Source organism: Rhyacophila brunnea, unplaced genomic scaffold (assembly GCF_057557595.1).
Source record: "Rhyacophila brunnea isolate RB1 unplaced genomic scaffold, BYU_Rbru_1.0 scaffold_3, whole genome shotgun sequence".
NCBI classification, from domain to species: domain Eukaryota; kingdom Metazoa; phylum Arthropoda; class Insecta; order Trichoptera; family Rhyacophilidae; genus Rhyacophila; species Rhyacophila brunnea.
Genome location: NW_028232965.1, coordinates 11253709 through 11276817, shown reverse-complemented (window position 1 = coordinate 11276817; position 23109 = coordinate 11253709). Strand labels below are relative to the sequence as shown.

Genomic DNA, 23109 nt, shown 5'->3' with positions numbered 1-23109 from the left:
CTGTGTCAACGTGGCTTTAACACCCCTCTTCACAATGGTCCAAGGCAAGCAAAAATGTTGCCGCCCTTTGATGCATGTTGAATACCGACACTGACTAGACGGCAAATATTTGCTGGCCAACGCGAAGTCACCCTCTTCACAATGGTGAGAACCACCTGATCACAAACATTTATATGATTTGGATCATTGTGTGATCCAGGTTTACTCGGGCTATTGTGAACAGAGCATTAGAATGATTTAAATCTGCATGTTGATTTTTAGTTTTCCTTGTTTGCGTCTGAATTAAAAAACAATTATTAATTGATTGGCATTTCATTACTAATGTTTGACATAATATTTGATAACATATAATATTTAACATATCATTATACATAGAATGTAAATATTATGCAATCAACGTTTCGATACTAATAAGTAGGTAGAATAGGTATGGTATTTTAATTAATCGCAATGGCACGTTTTGTTGCGTCGAATACTCGAATGATCGAATATAGGCGCAGTGTAGCAACACTGAAAAGTGTTAGCAAAAATAATAATGGCTGCGGTGGGGATCGATGTGTCAGGCCTCCTCAAATTGGCCCAAAAATTCAATTGTTTTTACTTGGCAGGTAATAAATTCTTTGTACAAAGCTGTGTTATTCTATAATAAACTTCATTTACATCCATTTTTAACCTCATAATAAGAATCACTCTGATTTTTCATAACTGATATGTCTATATTGATCTCACCATTTTTTATATTAGTAGGTACCTATTTTCAATGTTATTGAACTTTGATGAGGAATAATAATTATAGCTTATCGAGTATTTAAAAAAATATATTTTAGGTTTACGTCTCGGAGAATGCAAACCGTTTATTGTGGAAGGGCACCAGGTTGGATTGGTTCGTCCTGACATTCTAAAACATCTTTTACGATACCCAGAGGTAAAAAAAGTGAGATATTTAATACTTAATTAATTAATTAGTAATTTACTAACAAAGCGAATATATTTTTTTAATTTCCGATTCTACATTCGATAAATGCTATTATTTTTACAAATTGTTCAATAGATCGTCATAATAAAGATATTTTTAAATAGAAAACATCACCCATTAAATAATAATAACTACTTATATGTAATATTGTAATAATAGATACATGTCATATTCATATTATTAAACTTCCAAGAAATATTTGTTTTCTACAGTGCTTCTTTGTGACTGGGAAATGTGTAGAACTCAATCCAGCTTTTCGTAACTATGAAGAGCGAACAAGTCGGGTTGCAAATGTTTTACGGCAATTGAAACAAGACGATTGCCTATCTACATTGCGGGGATGGAGGGATGAGGTGAGCTTCTCCTTCTAATCTATATTCCAAGTACCTTAATATCTTAAATACACCAACGAATAGAAAACGTGTACTGAATTGCCTCTAAACATTTTTCAGCCGGTACCTACCTATCAATTATTGTCGACATCTGTAGGTAGATGCGGTGTTGTCATTTCGCCGTCTGTTAGTTTCTGAACACTCGGTGATCACCAATGGTTTGGTGGTTTAGTAATAATTATTGATAGGTATATTGTTGGTAGATTAGATATCTAGAAACTAAACATGGTCACGCTAACTCAACATTTTTCATTTGTGGGTTTTATAATGTAACGTTTCGGTTGTCACACTGCCATAAAATTTTTTTGCCTGTGGTTAAAAATTGTAAGAATAATTGAAAAAAATACTCCAGAAGGTTTAGAGAAAATTTCTTGTACTGGCATTTTAAACATGTAGTTGTGCTCTAAATATATTAACATGAAGAAATGTTACTAACATTAATGATTAAATTAGCTGCATGTTAGTTCGCATTGCAGATAAAGCAAACTTAAGGGCCCACGTGTGCCACATAGGTCAAAATAGATAATAATTTATGGTATTTTCAGACCATAAGCCTGGACATTCCTTAAACATTGTAAAAAATCTGTTTATATAATTTTGAAGCCTTATTATTTCTTTGTATTTATGTTAAACTTTTGATGACTGCATAAAGTGTTTTTATTACATAAAATAGTATTCTTTTAAACCTCTCGATCTAATGGTTTAGAATATACCTAGTCATATTTCAATACATCCATGTGCAGTCATTTTTTAAATTGATTAAAAGCATTCATAAAACTAAGAGTAATATTGTTAACATTATATACCTAGTAAAATATTTACGATGGAAAATTATATTTATTATCTCTGTGAACCCAAATCTGACATAGATCTGACAAGAATTAGGCATTTTGTTATTCAAAAAATGGGCTTAAGATAATTCTAAAGATACTGATTATAAGCTATATCCTTTGTCATTCAAATTTTGATAAAAAATCTATTGGTACATTTATCTCCTGGTATATTGAAACTAAATCAAAAAGTATCAAGACTATAATATGCGAAGAGATGTTCGGTTTGATTGACGGAGCTCTAACGGTGTAATGTTAAATGCATTTGCAAATAATGTTAATATCTCTTTCATGTTAGACGTACAAATTCCTCTTTGATGTTCTGGCCGCCGAATACACTGACACTAAATCGAAAAGTATCAGAGGATAATAAGCGAGTAAGTGTTCAATTCGATTGATGTTGAACTAAATTGACTAAATAATATTGTCAAGGACCTAAAAATTTATTTATATAATTTTAAATTACACAAAAAGAAATTGGTTTGGGGTTTTTGCGCAGATACTCAAATAATGTTTGTCTGACTTGATTGATTTTCAGTTTAGAAATGTATAAAATGTCTAAAATAAATCCAGGACATATTATAAAAACATGCATTTTAATATAATTTTATACATAATGGAGGTCTAGCACAATAAATTGTTACGCAATATACTAAATATAAATAATATTTTTCTATTATTGTGGTGGTTCATTATCAGCTGTGACTTGTCCGCCATTTTTTCTGAATGTCTGTTCGCAAAAATACAAAAGGTTATAAATAGATTCCATGAAGATAATAATTATTAGGGTCTGTTGAATTACTGATTTTATATTGAATTAACATAATATAAATAGCTGGCAATTAAATTATTTTTTATGTTTTATGCCTGTTTTAAAAATCTGTGCATTTTATCAAATATATTTGATATTTAAAAATCGATTTTTGATAACATAATTATCAAAAAAAAGAAATACGCATTCAATGTTGATTGTTTATTTTCCTACAATGCAATTCGAGAGAGGGAGACAATATTTTTTTTATCATGTTAGCTAGTGTAAGCGAGATGTAAAATAATATCGTTTTCATTTTAAAATGCAGTCGAATAATAATTTTTGTACTTGCTACTTTGAAGGAAAGCACAAAAATCTTGTACACACTTGGCCCTTAACACATCTGAGATTTATTTACCAGAGTCACACTGAGACAAAAATGCCTTGCTTTGGTCTTACATGTCTAAACAAAGTTTTTGTGTGCAATGAACTGTTTATTATTTTGATAAAAAACAGGTAAAATTGCAAATAACAGTACTTCGGTAACCAATTGAAGGGAAAAGTCAAAACATTCGGGTATTCCCTTTTTTATTTATATTAAATAATGCTGCCAATGTAGATAATATTTATTTTTCTATAGTAACCAATTCTAACATACTTTAAATGTCCTGGAATCGACATCATGTGTCGAAGTTAATTCAAAAAGTTAATATTATGATTCTTTCTCTTTGTATTTTCTAATATTTATCACATATCGGTAATACATATTATAACATATGAATTTCGTAAATTGTTATTATTTCAGTGCTACGCCGTCAGTGCCCCCGGATATCCAGATTTATTTGAAATGGACAGATGTGCCACATGTCTATTCGGAATCCAAAAGTATGGCGTGACAATCAATGGATATGTAAAACATCCAACAAAAGGACTATGCCTTTGGTTTCAACAACGTAGTACTACTAAGCAAACATGGCCCGGTGAATATTTATTTTTTATTTGTTTCTATAGATAAGTTTTTAGTATGTTTATTATTCTATTCTGTATTATTTGTGGCAAAGATCTGAAGAGCCGGTAGTCATCATTGTTAATGTCTGAATATGTAATAGAGCCTGTATTCTATAAACTGGCGTTGACGTCACGTCGTTTGCGGCCGGAAAGCATTGTACCATCGCGTTCGACTGTTGCAAGTTTTCAATGGGAGGGAACGAGAGGGAATGCAGTGCTGAATGCTGAAGCGGGGGGAAACCGCACACCAGTTTATAGAAGACAGACTCTATATGTAATTGAATAATTTTCTATGATTGATTTAGTAAATTAAAAAATAATGATCTATTTCATTTGTTCAATAGTATAATTTTTAGAATCATAATTTTTATTGGATACCCATGTAAATAATAAAACTAAATTATTAATTTCTCTCTGAAGGTCTTTTGAAACAAGTCAGTTCAGTTTCAGTTCAGTTCTGAAATGGCAGTGTTGTCAGATCCTTTTAGATTTTCCGTTCAATCTCGGATATATCAGAGTTCTTCAATTTTTCGACTTTTTTGTTGTAAGCAAAGGACAACTGAAATGATTGTCTAAAAGGAACTTTAAGCGGAGCATATGGGGTTCTACAGAGTTGAAGTCTATGTTACCAGAAAATACTATATCCAATTTTTATCAGACATATGATTCAAACCCGCATAGTTTCATAGATAGGTGCTGTACCAATCGCTCCATTGTCAGGCTCCAAATATTTTTACAATATTATTTAAACCATTGTTTATTTGCATTAGTTTGTATAGATAAATGCAGACATACTGTAAATTGCCATGATTCAAATGCGCGTTTTCATTGGTTTAGTTGGTTTTTTCTTGCATAATTCATCCAATGAGAACTAGTATAGTATTTCGCAGCTAGGCGTCTAATAATAGCACAATTATTGGATTACAATATTTATCTACTAATTGTGGTATGTATTATTAGATACCTAGCTGCTATCCAAGTTTTGCTTAAAACACTGGCAACAGGTGACTTTATAGCAACTGCAATTAACCTACTTTCATATGTAGGTAAGGACAGATGGTTAGAAGATAACAGTGGCCCAAAGTAGACAGAATAAATTCGTCTTGTTACATATATAATAGGTTGGCTCCAGATGTTGCATAGATTCGTATGAATGTTTGAGGAGAGGAGATTCGATGACAAAACACATGTGTTATCTGCATGTTGTCACACAACACTATCTGCGTAGTGCGGACCACATTAGAAATTGACGTAGCATTTAATTGCTCAAATTCGTTTTTAATTATGGTATGTATTACAGGCAACCCTCATTCATCAGGGGGAGCTTGTTATAATTATCGCGATCTGTTTTTAACAAAATTTTTTTTGTTCCGCACATATTTTGACATGTACCACATACCAGGAATCGTCATAATGAGTGGAATCATGCATGTACAATCAGATTATTTGACAGTTATCGACGCATAGGTGCAAACAGGCCAAGTAGGGTAAACTACGTAGATTATTTTTGCAATACGGAACAAAATTAATGTTATTTTTTCAGTTTATTATAAGTACCTATATTAGTATGTATGTATGACGTTTATTATTGTTATTGATTTTAGTTTATTAATAAAGTATTTGCATATTTTAAATTGTTGCAAATCCCATGTTGATAGTGGAATTACGCTTATTGCGACTGTGCCCAAAATGTATCCCCTGTGATTAATGTGGGTTCCCTGTAATTATATTATTATAAAATTTGACAAATTGGAATATGATAAATACTTAATACTGATGTCATTAAAAATTGACAATATTTCTTTGTATTTTGAATTAATGCATGTGTCTGGAGTCAGTCTTATATGCAACTTATAAGCAATATGAATCTCAGGCTTATTGCTATGCAACTGTATATTGATTGTATTCATCAATATTCTTTTATCCAATATCAAATAATGGTTTTGTCTTGCTTGTGATACTGCGTAGTAGTTTTATGTGCTTTATGACCCTTTTGTTAATGCAGTGGTATGCGCACGGCATCCAATTTCACAATTAATAATCACATTAAAAAGAATTTCCCTTTTAGTTTACAAACAGTGCAGTGCACCTTCATGTACATAGGTACAATATCATGTATTTTAAAACCCTATTGTTTGAAAAGCATTTGTACAAATGATTTCTTGATAACATATTATGATATCTTTCTGGAGCCTATAAATCGTTTAATCTTTCAATTCTGGAATATTACAATACCTGTGGCTCACTAACCAGTTGAAATTTTCTAAAAAATCTGTTTATTACACAATGTATTTCTCTATCTACTGCTAGATAAATTGACTCATTCTATGAAAAACAAATCTACAATTGCTATGATAGTAATGTAACATTTATTATATATACAAACTATTCATAGTGGTGTGAGTTGAGATTGTTATTTGTAATACCCTTTCGATTGTTCTGGGATCGGCTATATTATCTAGGAATGTAAATTTTTGTACTTGTGGGTAAAGTACAACTTGCACAATAGTTATCACCAGTGTGCTATTAAAAAATACTATTTTTTGTTACATTTCGAGTGTATCAGATAAGACTATTATTATCTACCAGTTTTTTGTTACATATTATTTTCAGTTTGCCTTCAATAGCCGACTACTTGTTTATTTTGGCTTAGCTTTATCCTCTATGACAGGGACGTCGAACCCATAATACGTGAGTCACTGAAATACCAATAAAATCGACATAGCGCACTTTTTGCCCTTGGCACAAGCTTACCTTGAGCACTCATGTGCTCACGTGACATGATCGTGTTGTGTTCTTGCCATACGTGACGCGTGAGCAAAGTTTGACTATTGAATGCAGTTTTTTACACTTTATATAATACCAACTGGTTTTTTTTTAAATTTTCCTCATCTGGCAACACTGGCTGGTTTTATCGACATTCAATCAGATTACACCACAATATATTATAGTTTATCCATATATTCTTAGGAATATGTGTATGTATTGGAAAGTAATGTTATTACCGAATGTCAATGGACCTCATTACTCATTAATTTAATGAAAAAATTAGCGTTAATTATGATTGCGAGCAACAATTTTCATTGATGAACTAAACTATTTGAAATTGCAAGTTAAATATTGCCTTCATAACGGCCTGAACCATGTGTGTTCTCTTATAAACCGTAGATAAATAAATTGACTTCACACAGACAACAAAAATCTCGCTAAGTTGTAAACAAATATAATATTGTATTTATGTTTTAAGTGTGTAAATTCAGAAAATGTATGGTAGGTAAGGTACATCATCTTTTTTTTGTAAATTTACAATAAACCCTTGTGTAAAACAATAAGTTTTTTTTTATTTATCTGACTATTTTTTTGAAGTTTTTTGTAGTAAATTTGAGACACTTGTGGAAAAAGGTTTGCAATCCCCTGCTCTATGATTTTGTCTTCTATATTATGCACACATTCTTCACTATCATTATCTTGTCACATGATCAATATTTTTTGTTGATGTTCTTTGTATTATTATTATAAAATAAAAGTTTGTTTTCGATGTGGCAAATGCTGTATAATTATTATTCACATCTTATCAGTATAATATTATAGACTCCAGCTTCTGAATATAAAAAAAGAGAAATGTTGGCGTAGTAATGAGTAATGACTAATGAATGTTAATAAATAGGTTGTAAACGGGTTATCAAAATTTATAATTCAAATTCCTATGCCATTTGATCAGATGTTCATAAAATTTTATGTAACATTTATTAGATACTGCATTATTATAGCTACTTGCAATCGGTGTAGGTACCAGTGGCGAAGGGTGGAGGTAGGCTGTTAAGATCCGCCATAAATAGTGCTCATTAAACTTTTTCAGACATACATATTTGTTTTCATTGAAATAAGACTACAATTTACAGAAAGTGTTGGTTAGTTTTTAAAATTCAATTAAACCCTAAGAAACCAAGCCATAATAGATAATAGTCAAAAATTACATGTCTATCTATAAAATATCTAAAATTATGCAATTAAATCATACATAACTTTGAATATTTTATAGATAGAATAATATTTTTCATTTATTATAGTTTGGTTTAGGCAGGGCTTAATGCAATAAAAAAATGAACCAACAATATGTGTAATATGTACTTTTAATCCAACGAAAACAAATAACTATGAATGAAAAAGTGTGCACAATTTTGTCGTATCGCCCAAATTAGACCAAAACTATTATGGTTTCGTTTAGGCAGGGTTTAATTGATTTTTAAAAACTAACTAACACCATCTGTAAATTGTAGTCTTAGTTCAATAAAAACAAATACATATGACTAACAAAGTTTAGTGTGCACTATTTATAGCGAATCTTAACAGCCTACCTCCACCCTTCGCCACTGGTAGGTACTCATGATTGAATTGTGATTTATTTACATGACAACTTTTCAAAAGCAGATAAAGCAGAGAATGTATAATAATTATTACATTCAATGCTAATATTTCATCTTCCGATTGAAACTTTCACATGAAGTGCTTACTTTCAAAAATAAGTAAAACGGTTTTATGCAATTTTGAGATAAATTGAAATAACATATATCTTTTACTATCGTTTTAGCCAATTTTGAAACTAAGCTAGATTTTTAATAATTAATATTGACGAATTTAGCTGAGCTTTGAAATTAAAACTCAGACCATATTATGGTAGATAAATATATTATATCCAATTCAAAATACTCGAAAAACCATTTTAGCCGCTTTTGAAAGTAAGCGCTTCACATGTTATATTCATTCATAGATCAGTGGTTTTCAAACTTCTTCATTTCACGGTGCCTTTAGTGTATAAAGATTTTTTCACGGTGCTCGATAAAAATGTGTTAAGGCCATTGGACCCGTTTTTTCCTGTCTTCTCGGAATCGCGGAAATGATAAGCATGTTTAAAACGAATTGATACACAATAAACTCTTTATTTATTTAAAATCTAATAAATAGTATTCAACTAAAATGTTCTGTCATTAAAATTTTTTGAATCGCTTTACTTTTTAAAATAAATGACAAATAGTCAGTCCTGTTTTCGAAATTGGTCAAAACGACTGTCACGCCACAATGAATGTTGAACTTAATAATAGTATTGCAGGTATATATTATATGAAAGAAATGGGTAAAACAATACATTTCATTGATTAACCCACGTACTTTTTTTTAATTTCAGAAAAATAAAGATTTTAATGCCATTTTAGTTTGAGTATACATCAGCCAATTTTGAATGATTTTTTCTCACAAAATAATATATACTGCACAATAAAAATATTTTTTTATTATAATATAACATTTCCGTAATACTATAAATAATAATTTACAATAAAAAAATAAATAAAACCCTATAAATTCGGTACAATTAGTGACGCTATATTACCAAAACACGTAGTACATTTTCATGTATTTATCCTGTTTTCAGACAATTTAGAATTATAATTATTTTGCAAAATTAACAAAAAGAGACCATTTGATCGATTAATCGATACAGTTTTTCTAATTTCTTATTTCTAACGTTAGTACGATCTGGAATTTCAAGGGGTAATGACGTCTTTTTTTTCCCCAAAATTTAGTCCGAAATTGGCAAGTCGCAATTATTTGCATATATATACTATTATCGTTCTATTCGGACCACAGGACGCATGCCAGGTGTTATAATTTGTGTTGACTAAAATATCAAATATAAAGTACCACTGAATGTCAAACTGAGAAAAATGTAGTTTTATTATATTTATTATATTATTTATTATCTTGTAATTGAAATGGTTGCAGCATGTGAGATATTGTAAGATAATTGAATCTAATAACCACGATGGCTACAAGGAAGTACTGAAGGTATTCGTTCGGTGACCCATTTATAAAAAAAAAATATTTTTGTCTTGAGCAGTTTAGATAAAATATAGGTGGACTTTAATTGTTTTGATAAATATGTACCTACTTGGTTAGGCTTTAAGCAATTTGAAAAACTTTGCATGTACTTAATACAGTTTTTATGTACCTGGGTGGCCATGTTTTGTTATTTTCAAAGGGACGTACGTATCCAGGAGTATGTTTATTGGCATTATCAATAGAAACAAAATAATATTATTTTTCAAGGTCTATTTATTATCGATCTTAAGTCGTTTATGTCACAAATAGTAAATTGGTAGAAAATTTGGTACTGTTCGGTTAAAGCGGATACAGCGGAAAACGCATTTTAAAAATAGCCGATAAACTGGATTATTTGTTAGCTTGGGTTAGTTTAGGTTAGGTTAGGTTGGGTTAGGTTAGGTTAGGTTTGGTTTGGTTAATCTAACAAATAATCCAGTTTATCGGCTATTTTCAAAATGCGTTTTATTGTATTAATTTATTGTTAAGTGAGAATTAGCTGCTTTCGTTGTCAGTGTGTATTTGATGAGTGCGCAAAGTGCCTGACGATGCCGAAAGGCGAAACCAAGATCACATAAAACGACTCAAATGAAATAGTACAAAACTTAAATCCATTAGAATTTAATATATTTAAATCTTAATTGTTGTGTACTAAATTAAAAAAAAAAATTGTGCCTCGACTATTCATTGAATTGCTTTCTTTTTTGAGTCATGTTTTTATAACTTAATAAAAACGCAATAAATAACAGAAATCTTTCATGCCATCTTGTGAATGTTTTAAACTTATAATTTGTAATGTTAGCTCATGAAAATTAATAAAATTATATTTGTTTACACTTTCGTATTTTTTGTATTCATACACATCGATATATAATATACAAATTTGGAACACCTCAGAAACATACATAAGTATTTGATTTTTTTCGAAAAATATTTGCACTGAATTTGAACCTGAGGTTCAAGAAAAGGTGTCACTTCACAAATTCAGCATATCAATAATATGAGGTTCTTATTTGGAGGTCTACTATTTTTATTCGTATAATTTATTCTACCTACTACAAAAATGTTTATAAAATTTGTTAGGAAAAAAATATTATTAATTCAACACTTTTAAAACCTCTGATTACGTATAAAACTGCGAGACAGATGCGGGCGGCGAGGCGATGTGATTTTACTTTGATATGCACTTCGCCTATGCTTATTTTTTGTGGCGCTTACGTCAAATTTGATTCTTGCAAATGAATCCATACGCCTTAAATTCTGAGCAGGCAATTGAAATTTTTCGCGTCCAAATAAAATTCAAAACCCTTTTTAGCCGTTTCGAGTTTCGAAATCGAAAATGTCACTATCAGAATCTGAAATAATAATCTATGTGCAATTTTTTAGCTCCAAAATTTCCGTTTTTCACAATTTTAATGAAATTAGAAATACATAATTTTAAGACACTTCACCTCCATTAAGAATCAATGGTCACCGTAGCGATAAGGGAAGAGCAGTTTACAATTATTTAAGAATATAGACAAGCATAATACATATAGATCTATCATTATTCTAGCATTAGTTTTTTTGGAACTAATTTTTTTAAACAGCCTGTGACGTCCCTTAGGAAATGGTTATGACTCACACCTTTATTACCAGTCCCATGGATGTATATCAGATTTGTATATGTTACGCCGAATGTGCGAAATTGACTATTACATGAAATGGCCTAAATTTTGCCTAAATCATGAAAAATGCAAGCCCGTTGCCTTATTCATGAATTAGACAAAATATCTGACGAGTGCGTGAATTCGGCAGTAATTTTTCTGCCTAGTTCATGCATTGGACAAATTAGATAGAAGCGCTATGGTGGTATTTTTTGCAACTAAACTAAATGTGTCAAATGCTCATGCATTGGTCAAAATGTACGTATATTATCTATGGTCAAAATAGATGGTCGTGCTCCGGTGGTGTTTTTTGCAACTAATCAAACTAACCAAATGTGTCAAAAATGTCATTGATTGTAATATAAAAATATACCAATGAATAACTACAATGACGTTCATATCCATTTACTATACGCAAAAAAATCTAGAACTATAATATGATAACGGAAGAATTTTATTAAAAGGTATTTTCGTGATTTGATTCGTGCTTGGTATCAATCGTGCAATGGTCGATTGTATGTTTGTGATAGTTTGTTGACACTTGGTAGCTAACCTCAAAATGGACATTCAGTTGAATAATTCAGAATTACAAAACCTAACCTAACCTAACACCCAACCTAACCTAATAATAATAATATTATATTATGTCCAATTATAACTAATAAAACCATCCGTATTAAATTTACTTTTTCTACTGTCATGTTGACCGTTTAAGAATTCCATACCCTGGCAAATTCACGTACTCAGCAGAAAATTTACCTAATTCATGAATAAGGCAACAGGCTTGACTATTACATGAATTAGCCAAAATTTAGCCCATTTCATCTAATAGTCAATTTCGCACATTCGGCGTAACATATATACAGTGGAACCTCGATTTTATGTGTCCAGAATTCACATTTTCCCGCTATTTGTATCTAGTTTCTGCAGTCCTGTTTTTAGTACATTTAATTCCTGGTTTTATTTTTTTATTACCCACGTTTTCGTCTGAATTCAATTAAAATTAAATATTAATACTATCGACCGAAGGTACTTGATAGAATTTGAATTTAAATTCTAATGGATATAAGTTTTGTTCTATTCCATTTGAGTCGTTTTTTGCGTCCCGTGTTTCGCCTTTCGGTATCTTCAGGCACTGTGTACACTCATCAAAGGCAAACATATACTGACATTCACAGTCATACTGGTGATTACAAATTATTCTACCAAGAAATATTAGAAATAAATAGGCACAGTTGCAGAGCCTACCTATCTTAAATGATCAACTTAGCTTTCCTAGTAGCCCATTGCTATATCCTATATGAGGGTTTACATGCAAGACTATATATAAAATGATCAATGGTATTGATATGCAACATTTATGTAGGTATATATGATGTGTATGAGAATGTATGGATGTGGATTTAGGTATGTATACGCGTGTGCTGAGTTTATATGTATATTTACAAAAAATAATATAAGTATAAAAAAATATAAACTTAGGTACCATTAGGAGTATTATTGAGTATTGGTTGTTTAACTAATGACTTTTAAAGACTAATATCTCATTAATTAACTCCATTAATGTCCAATACTTTACCATTGTTCCTAGAATTGACAATTTACACCTCTTGAGTGTAGTATTTTTATTGTTTATAAGTACTAAAGCTTTGACGATTTATTATAATATGTTTATCTAGTGTATTATTAATAAGATAGAGGGTTTTTACTAATTAGGTTTTTTACTAACACTTTAAATATTCATAATTTGTTTGTTGTAATAGTTTTTTTTTTTATTGTTGACCCGTTACTTGATAGGTAGGTAATGGAGTTTTTACCTACTTTACTGTATTGATTTATTATTACCACGTTTTTATTAGCTCGTATTCTTGTTTGTCCAGTACAAATTTTTTCTTGTTTGTCCAATACGAATCTTGTAATCGATTTTAACTAACTTCCCGACTAGCTAGACATTTGAAACTTTTAGAATATATCAGAACACGATGCCAATGCATTCTTTTAATACTTGTAGACATCTTTAAGCAGAATTGAATTCATTTTCAGGTAATTCTGTTTTGTATGGAAAGTTATTTTGGAAAAGATTCGTAAAAAGTAAAACACTACTATTGGTTGCTAAGGGGGTCCTAGCAATTAAATTATTAATTTATACGTGCGTTACTATGGAAATCTATATGAAATGTCAAAATGACATTTCAGTATTCTATATTTATTCAGTATTTCTATCAAGTACAAAAAAAGTATTTATTAATACATAGAATTGTCAAGTTTATATGATCCAACAGAAAATTTAAAAACGTGGTATATAAAAAGTTCTTTTTATCTTGTAATTATTATATTATAAGCTAGAGTTGAGAGTGTTTGTTGTCAGTGTATGTTTGCCTTTGGTGAGTGGACACTGCGCCTGTAGATGCCGAAAGGCGAAACCCGGGTCGCAAAAAACGACTCAAATGGAATAGTACAAAACTTGAATCCATTAGAATTTAAAATTAAATAATAAATTTATTTTAACACATTCAATTAAGCGTGTATGTACATAAATGCATGTCAATCATTGAAATTTTAAATTGCAGATGCATGATTCTTATTTCTTTTATATGAGGCGTCTAATTCCAAAAAGCGATAAGTCCACATTTGATCAAAATCGAGAAAAAAAATATGCACGTATTCTTTGTATAATTTTAGACAATATGACGTATTGATCTATAAATTCCAAAACGCGACAAAACCCTACGAGAAAAATATTTTAAGTCTCGATTTATTACAAAAAGCGCCAAGTCCGTGATTCATATTATTTAAAGCATGGTTGATTTCGCGCGTGCTTAAATCAGCCAATAAGGGAATTTTCAATATTAAAAATGGAGTCTCCAATGCTGTAGCATCCGGTAAATTTATGACAGTGCCACGGAAATATGTGCCTTTACATAATTAAAAAGTGAGGTACAAGTAGCGCTACGTCCAATTTTATTTTGCCTATATTTATTACATTTAAGAGTTTATCGGCTGAAACAAAATGCCATTTGGTTCTAATTTCGACATAGAATACAACGGAAAAAATAATATCACGTTAAAACAAATAATTTAAGCTTGAAACATAAAAACGTTGTTTCCCGCAAAAATATTGAATTGTGGACTTGTCGCTTTTTGTAATTAGACGCCTCATATAGACAAGGCTGGCTGTGTACATGGTCAAGTTTATATAATGCATATCTTGGGTGATCTTCTACTTTTTTTACTGTAGGAAGCGTGGGGTGGGTTTCACTCTCAGATTTGGCTCGAATATTACATTTTAGTCACATTTTTCATTCTTATTTACATCTTTTTACAACGTTTTTCTTAGGTCGTATTCTTATTTGTCCGGTGGTTGTTTGTCAAATAACTACTGAACAACGTAGCGTCGTCAAACTTCAAACTTAGGCTTTATAAGGTTGGTACTTTCTATCGGTCATTATTTTTAAACAACAACTGCTATCTCAGGCCGGGTACTTCTGGGACTACCGGTACAAACTATAATAAATAATAATATTCTGACCAGTGTGTATTTGCCATTGGTGAGTGCGCGTAGTACCTGAAGATGCCAAAAGTCGAAACCCGGGTTGCAAAAAATGACTCAAATGGAATAGTAAAATAATCAATTAGAATTAAAAATCAAATTCCAACAAGTACTCTCAGTCGATGGTAATCTATTTTTTTTAAATTATAATATTCTTATATGCAACAATGTATCTAAATAGTGTTATTTAGAAAAATATCAGCATAATGTATTTTCCAACGTTTTTTTTAGGTCGTATTCTTATTTGTCCGGTGGTTGTTTGTCTGGTAAAAATCTTGCAATCGATTTTTAACTAACTTCCCGACTAGCTAGATATTTGAAACTTTTAGAATATATCAGAACACGATGCTAATGCATTTTTTTAATACTTTTAGCCATCTTTAAGTAGAACTGAATTCATTTTCAGTTAATTCGGTTTTGTATGAAAAGTTATTTCGATACCATTATTGGTTGCTAGGGGGTCTTAGCAACTAAATTATTAAATAATATATACGTGCGTTACTATGGAAATCAATATGAAATGACATTTCATTATTCAGTATTTCTATCAAGTACAATTTTTTTTGATCGTTTAAGCTAGTCAAGTCAAGTTTATATGATTCAACAGAAAATTTTTGTTTGTTAAATAAGTTGACTTTTTAAATTTATAATATTGAAGAGTTTTATATAAACAAGCTAAAAATATTTACCAAACCAATTCGAATGATTTTTTAATATATATTTTTAAAATTTTTTAATACCCAATTTACATTTAACTGCTATTTATATTGTTTTGTTGTGAGTCCCTTCAAAAATATAAAATTGTAATTTCACTGTATTTCTATGATTGTAATAACAATAGTTTGTTTGCTTTATTATGTTTCAGGCAAATGGGACAACATGGTAGGCGGAGGTCTGTCGGTAGGCTTCGGTATTCTAGAAACGGCCATCAAAGAGGCGGCTGAAGAAGCCTGTGTCCCTCATGCCCTCGCTACCACTATGATCCCTGTCGGCTGTGTCAGGTCAGTCTCACATTCTTTATGCAATACACAAGACACTTTCATTTTCATATGTAATAAGTGCCCGTGTTGGACGGGGGTGGTAGAGTGAATCTGCTTCTTGGGTCGCTGGGTCGAATCTCGCTTCAGACAAATTGAATCAAATTTGATGATAACAGTTACATTATTAAAACTAATGATGGTACATATATCGCTTTTCTGATGGTGTAAAAGTTTTGGGGTAATTCAATTTTTTGCATATTTGGTATTGTGGTTGATTTTGTGATGAATGCATATACCTACATAGATTTTTCCTCTTAAGGGTCTAGCGAATGGTTAACAACCAATCATCAAAAAATAACTTTCGAGATGTCTCAACATAGTGGTGACTGTTGTTCCGCATTTGCGAGTCAGTTACGGTTGATTGTAATTGAGTGTTTTTTTTTGTTTTCAGTTTTTACTTTGAGAGTGAAAAGGGACTGTTCCCGAACACGGAGTTTATTTATGACATGGAACTGCCTATAGACTTTGTTCCCGACAATTCCGACGGGGAAGTCCAGAGTTTTGTCTTGCTCTCTATTAAGGAATGCTTAGACATGCTGTTTTCTCCTGAATTCAAAACTACTAGTGCACCTGTAGTAATTGATTTCTTAATTAGGAAAGGCCTCATCACACCTGACAATGGTAAGTAAAGATTTTATTTGTCTTGCCACTCCGAAAATTAACCCATAGATTTAAAATTAGCTTAAACATGGGAAATTCTCGTGCGAATTTTCATCGTCTTATGTACCAATCATGAGAAATTAACATGCAAAGTTAGGTACGTTTGTTCATTTTTGTATTGTATTATTCAGGGACATCTGCCGGAAAAGTATTGATTTAAATAATGTTAAATTTGAAGTTTTTTATGCATTATATTAAAAAAAGAGACAGATTTCTTATGAAAATAATTAAAATATTCGATTTAAAAATACTATGACCCGTTCATACTCCGAAGTAAAATTAGTGTATTTAAAAATATTTTCTTTTCTCGCAGAAAAAAAAATGGATGAACGCAGCACTACAACATGATTTTTACTATGCAATTATACAATCTGTATTCAGACTACAATGTCTTTATGAAAACTTTACAAACGGTTTTGATGTTAAACTACATATTATATCAAAGAGTTTGTACTCTTTACTCGACCGAGCCGTAATAACTTTTTGTATATTATAATACTAGATTTATATACACAACATTTTAACATGATTGAGTTTGAGGCTATTTTTTGTTATAATATAGATATATGTACCGTACTATTTGTGATTGTGCATCTAAATATTTGTAATAATGATGGTACAGTGTATTTGGTTCCATATCTATGTACAATAATAGACGACGGTCTGTCCTTTCACAGGCAGTTATATGTATGTTTGTATAATGTCAATGATTCAATACAATTTGAACATGCTTCCTGCTCGAAATTATCGATGTATGTAGTAGTAATTTAAGCAATACCATCATATTAATATTAATAACCATATTAATAACCATGTCATTGCTTTTTCATACATGGTGGTTGTTAGTAATTTCGAACAACAATCACAAACACCCAGACTTTGAGAAATACACATAAATATTGTGTCCTGACCGGAAATCGAACCCAGAACTCTCGGGTGGAAGGCAAGCGCCTTACGCACTGCACCACGAGATTTTAGGGTTTATCTATAAATGATCGATTTTGGGTATTTCTTGACTGTCTCCCCCCTCTCTCCCTCACCCAATGTCACATTACAAAAAATCTATTACTGCCAATCTCACTTTATCACATTTTTTAACCCGCCCATTTGTTAGTATTGAATCAGTACAATGTATATAATATGCAAAGAATATATTATTTTCTAAGAAAATTGAGTATTTTTTGTTTTTGTGACTTCACAGCTTCTACACCCCTGCATTTCACAAATCATCACATTATATTATTATGAGACCATCTTGTTAGGACGTGATTTGACATGTCGATGACCCCCTATTGAATAATATGAAAATGAAGTATGAAACAATGTTTTGTTTGGCTGTAAAATAATTCTATGTCACCTTTATTTCAGAACCTAATTTTGTCGAGTTGGTAGAACTATTGCACGTTCCTCTTCAATCCATTTACCGGTGGCCGTTTCACCGACAAGAGAATGGACGGCCTGATTCTCAAACAAATCACACCGACAATGCCAAATCGTAACTTGTGAAAGATTAATTAGCTACATTATTTATTTATTTATTATTCCAATTCAAAATATGCACTGAAAATGTTCTGCGATGGTTAAATACGCAATTGTTAGGAGTTTATTATTAATAGTATTCTTACTTTTTATTACAATATACCTTTCCCCGATGGGATATTTGTGTATAGTTTTACTTGGGATTCTTTGAAATGTTAAATTCATGTACTACATTGCCTGTATTGTAATTTTATCATTATTTACTTATGTCATTTCGTACACTAGTGATAAAATAATACATAGCGGTATTGTCTGCTAAAATTTCACAGTAAATGCATGATCGATTATCGATTAATCAAATAACAATGCCGTACATTTATTTTGTCAAATAATCATACAACAAAGTGTCCTTGAGTTTTCAATAGTGTTTCAGATAATATATTGTTTTTTAAAGCTAACAAGAAAAAAGTTACCCAAAAATAATTCTGATAAATCGGTGTGTGCCTTTGATTTAATGTTTCAAATATCTTTAGATTTGTATTTGATTTTACAATATATTACGTACCGCCTCGAAATAAAAATTCCTATTCCGCTTTTAGTCCACTAGTACGAGATATCGTGGATACTAGATAATTTAAAATTACTCTCTAGATCTCGGCTTATGATGAAGTCAATGGTATGTAAAACTTAATAATTTATAAATATATTACGATTGTGTAATCGAATCAGAAAAATTGCATTACACTAACTTATGGTAAGTTTGATGTCACTTTTTTAAAATATCTTTAGTGTACGTATCTAAGAGATAAATAAATATCTACCTACATACAATTGAGAATCATCTCACCGTTTTGTTTACATACTTAATATATTTTGTCCCCGTATCAAAAATCTGAGTGAAATTTGAAAACAAAAAATTTAAAAAAAGATTTTGCATTGATTAACAAAGATTTTACATCGCTTCCAAAGTTTGAAGTTTTAATTGTTTCAAGAGTATCTAAAAGAACGGATTATGTTCTGTGTGTTTCGCTTAAAAATAAATTTGTTGTTTCTTTATACCAGTACTTTATAGTTAATCAAATTGGATATTATTATGTCACATAATTGAATATTTTGTATGTTCATTTAATGTAGTATTTCCCTGGTTGGTTTTCACATTATTATCCACTGAAATATGTGTATTGAATGAAATATCTAATTGCAAGTGTAGTTATTAAAATCATAAAAGAAATATTAATTACATAATCATTGATTGGAAGTTAGTTATTAGTATGACAACAGTAATTTTAGCATGTTTTGTAGTTTATTTTGTGATTTTAACTTTAAATTAAGTTACAACTTTGTTATCGAATAAATTATCTGTTGAGGGGGGCGGAGCGGGGCTTCTGGAGCTCGATTCAAACTTAATTTATATCATCACAATAGAATTAGTTATTCTTATTAAATTTTCACTGATAAACTAATATGTATTGTTCATGTAATGTGTTTTATCAACACTTCAAACAATAATATCTTGTTATTTTATTATCTTACTACTCAATTACACACTACTAAACTTTTTCAGTCACATTATTTAGTCATAAGCTCAGATGATATCGGCTGCGGTATGCACTATAAAAGGACATGACGGGGATGGGGTCATTGAGGTGTACTAAAAAAATGGCAGCGATCAAATGTCGACTGGAATATAGAAGACGCACTGTAGTTATTAAAGAAATTGTCTCGCAATACCGGTGTCAATCGGCACGCCCGACTTTATGCGTTCCCCTCAAGTATTAATCCTTATTAGTTTATGACAGTATAACCATTCCCAATAGAGTAATCGCTAATTATAATATTTATGATTTACTTTCAAAAGTATGTAAAATAGTCGTTAACTCATGCGATATTGTATTGGAAATACATATATTTCGTTGAGTGGTACTGCTCAAATAATATGTGAATACCCGGTTTAATGTAATATAATAATGTATTTTGTATTAGTTTCAAACCTTTATATATTTTTATATCATGTAGATAGACGAGTAGCGATTGTGCAAACAATTTTTTTAAAATAAAATGCCGAAACAGTGAATGTGCTTTTCTGCTTATTTTATAAGTCAGATAAAAAAAATCACCTTTACTGAGAGAGTTTATTCATTTATAAAAAAAGAATGCAAATAGTATAAATTAATAAATATCTTTATTTGTATTTAGTTGTTAGTATATTTCTTGTCACTAGTTATATAAATGTCACTTCCAAAATTTATGTTAATAATCTGATGAAAATTAATGAAAATAGTTTTTATTTTATAATTTATTACGCATAGCAATCTCAATAATAATAATAATGATTGCTTATTTTAACTGTAATAAGTTTTTGTGTTGTACCCCGCATGTGTTATATAAAATTGGAGACTATGTTTAATTCGATAAAAAAAATGGGAAAATTCATCCAAAATTACGTCGTATTATCTCATTATGTATTAGAAGTAATGTTCCTATATATTTTAATATCAATTATTCACTTGTACGTATTGATGTTTTAAGTATTGATAATTTTATTTTGTGATTTTAATTTTATCAATATTTAATTACCTACCGAATTTAGTTGGTAGACATTGGCTTTATTTTTATTTAAGAGTGTAAGAAAATAATTAATAAAGTAAATGTGATTCATATTAAATATAACATGTTCAATAATAAAGAGGGGTTTTTTTGAAAAACTTCACTCTTCACGTAATAATTTTATCCGGTATCCGTACATAATTATATCCAAAACTACATATTCTATTTATTTATTATAATGTAAACCAAGGATTGGCTGTGTATTTCATGCACATTCCCAATAAAACAAAACTCACAACGAAAATATCTAAATGAAATCATCTTCATAATTTATATGTTTTAATTTTGTCCCATATTTATGATGCTTTTATAAAAATACAATGTTATTACAATATCTGCTTGAGTTTACTTCATCCATTTTCTTCATCTTTTAAATGAAATTATGCAACTAAACGGTAAGTGTGCCTTTTAAATATTGGCATGCGTAAATTGATTTAGTCGTATTATGATATTTTGATCATTTATGTGATTGTTAAAAAGTATGTATTCCAAATGATCTTCTAAGGTTTTTTGCCTGCAGTAGATATGAGTCTATATAACATGTACTTCTTACTGGCATTCATATTAATATACAAGAGAATATCTTATTTTTCTCTATCGAAGTATTTTTCCAGTAATGAAGTAAAACGGTATCAATTCATAAAAAACTTCTCGCATTTATTTATACATCAATTTTATATGTAGTAAATTCCTCATGTGAGAATGCACATTTTATTTTTAACTGAGTGTTACTCCATACTTAAATTGGGTTGTAGTGTCAGAATGGTGTGTCTGCAATATGTAGAACAGTTTTGGAATACCTAATTATCAATGGCGTTCATAGATGTGGATGCATCCCCATAAATAACCCATAAAGTGCTATGTAATTATATGTATTTATTGTGCAATTTTATAATAAACTTTATTTAACTCTACTTCTTTTAAAGGTTATATGTTATAAATATTTTCAGAATATTACAGAACTCTGCATTATCACACACCATTATATTACTTTATCGGCTGTCTGAAAATATTCAATTGGTTACAATAAATACCGTAAGATAATATTATGTTAGCAAGTAATTGGTATATATGATTTTTTCAATAGTTCACTGCACGCCGCTGCTAGTTCTCTTTATGTTACACGGTCATACTAAGCTGTGTGAATTTTGAAGTTGAAGAAAATAATTGTTTTTTTAATGACCTCTGTTTTTGCTGACGCACCATTCTGACACTGGGTGGGCCTATAATAATTCAATAATGAAAAAAAAATCAATCTGAATAGTATTAATCGGGTTTGAATTTGCAATATGTATTTTTTTCATTATTCTTTATGCCAAAAATTGTTGAATATTTTTCACTGTCAGTTTGGGCTTCATATTGGTGTGGTTTCTTGAAAAAGAACACTGACAGATGTCCTCATTGATTAAATGAAATGTGTTATTCAAATGAAAACGTCCGAATTTGTGGACCATTGGATAATATGAATACCATCGTCATCTATAGTGGGATATGACGTCTCGTCGGCTGTTTAAAATTAGAAACTATACGTACGGCACGTGGACTATGTGCAGAATTGGACTTCAGCCTAAATTATGTTATTTTCTTTAAATTGCGCTACATAAATCATTATAAATAAATCAATATAGAAGATTATTATGTAATCATAGTACTTAAAAATAAAAAACATATGGGATAAATCCTCATTTTGGAGTCATTAGGTTAATTTATAGAAATCGCTTACCGACTAATTTATTAATAATATTAGTAGGGACTTAGATGAAATGAGAGAGCAGTTATCGTTTATTGTTATTCTATATCGGTGAAGGTGTGGATAGTGACTTTTGCATACATTTTAATATACCTAGCATAGTATTGATAAATGTATGATTATTTTTTTTAATAACTAGAAGCATTTTGCTGTATACTATATAGATTTTGTAATCGCTGTCGTTGTTTAAAACGCTTGCATTGCTGAAGGTCACTAATTTTCACCACTTACGAATAATTCATCTTGAATATACAAGTTATTATGCATGCATGCGTAATCATTCAATGAATTTGTCTTGTATCCCGATTGATGAATAAATAATTCATCATATCGATTCCAATAACATTGATATAATATAATATTATGTATTTCCAACCCAGGCATGCGTTTGGAATGTTTTCCCCCTTTAATGCTGTAAGTTTTTATGCGTTTTTTTAAATTAACCTACGTTTATCGTATCTTATAATATTTACCAAATGATTTTATTAAGGATTGTGACGTGATTTTTTTATTGATTATTTTGTGATTTTTCAACCTTAGGAT

General features: G+C 30.2%; 1 protein-coding gene across 3 annotated transcripts; it reads left to right on the top strand.

Moving 5' to 3' along the window:
• Positions 1-519: 519 nt before the first annotated feature.
• LOC147067875 (uncharacterized) lies at positions 520-20622 on the top strand. Of its 3 annotated transcripts, none has more exons than XM_085952378.1 (7): positions 520-608; positions 828-925; positions 1189-1329; positions 3755-3929; positions 15896-16031; positions 16462-16691; positions 18099-20622. In XM_085952378.1, exons 1-7 carry the CDS (start codon positions 536-538, stop codon positions 18227-18229), a joined length of 984 nt encoding a protein of 327 aa, XP_085808504.1. In that variant the 5' UTR covers positions 520-535; the 3' UTR covers positions 18230-20622. The 3 variants fall into 3 exon arrangements, with proteins under 3 accessions (XP_085808504.1, XP_085808503.1, XP_085808505.1); XM_085952377.1 differs by having other exon boundaries at positions 828-934; positions 18099-19432; XM_085952379.1 differs by lacking the exon at positions 828-925 and having other exon boundaries at positions 18099-19432.
• The last annotated feature ends 2487 nt before the right edge of the window (positions 20623-23109 follow it).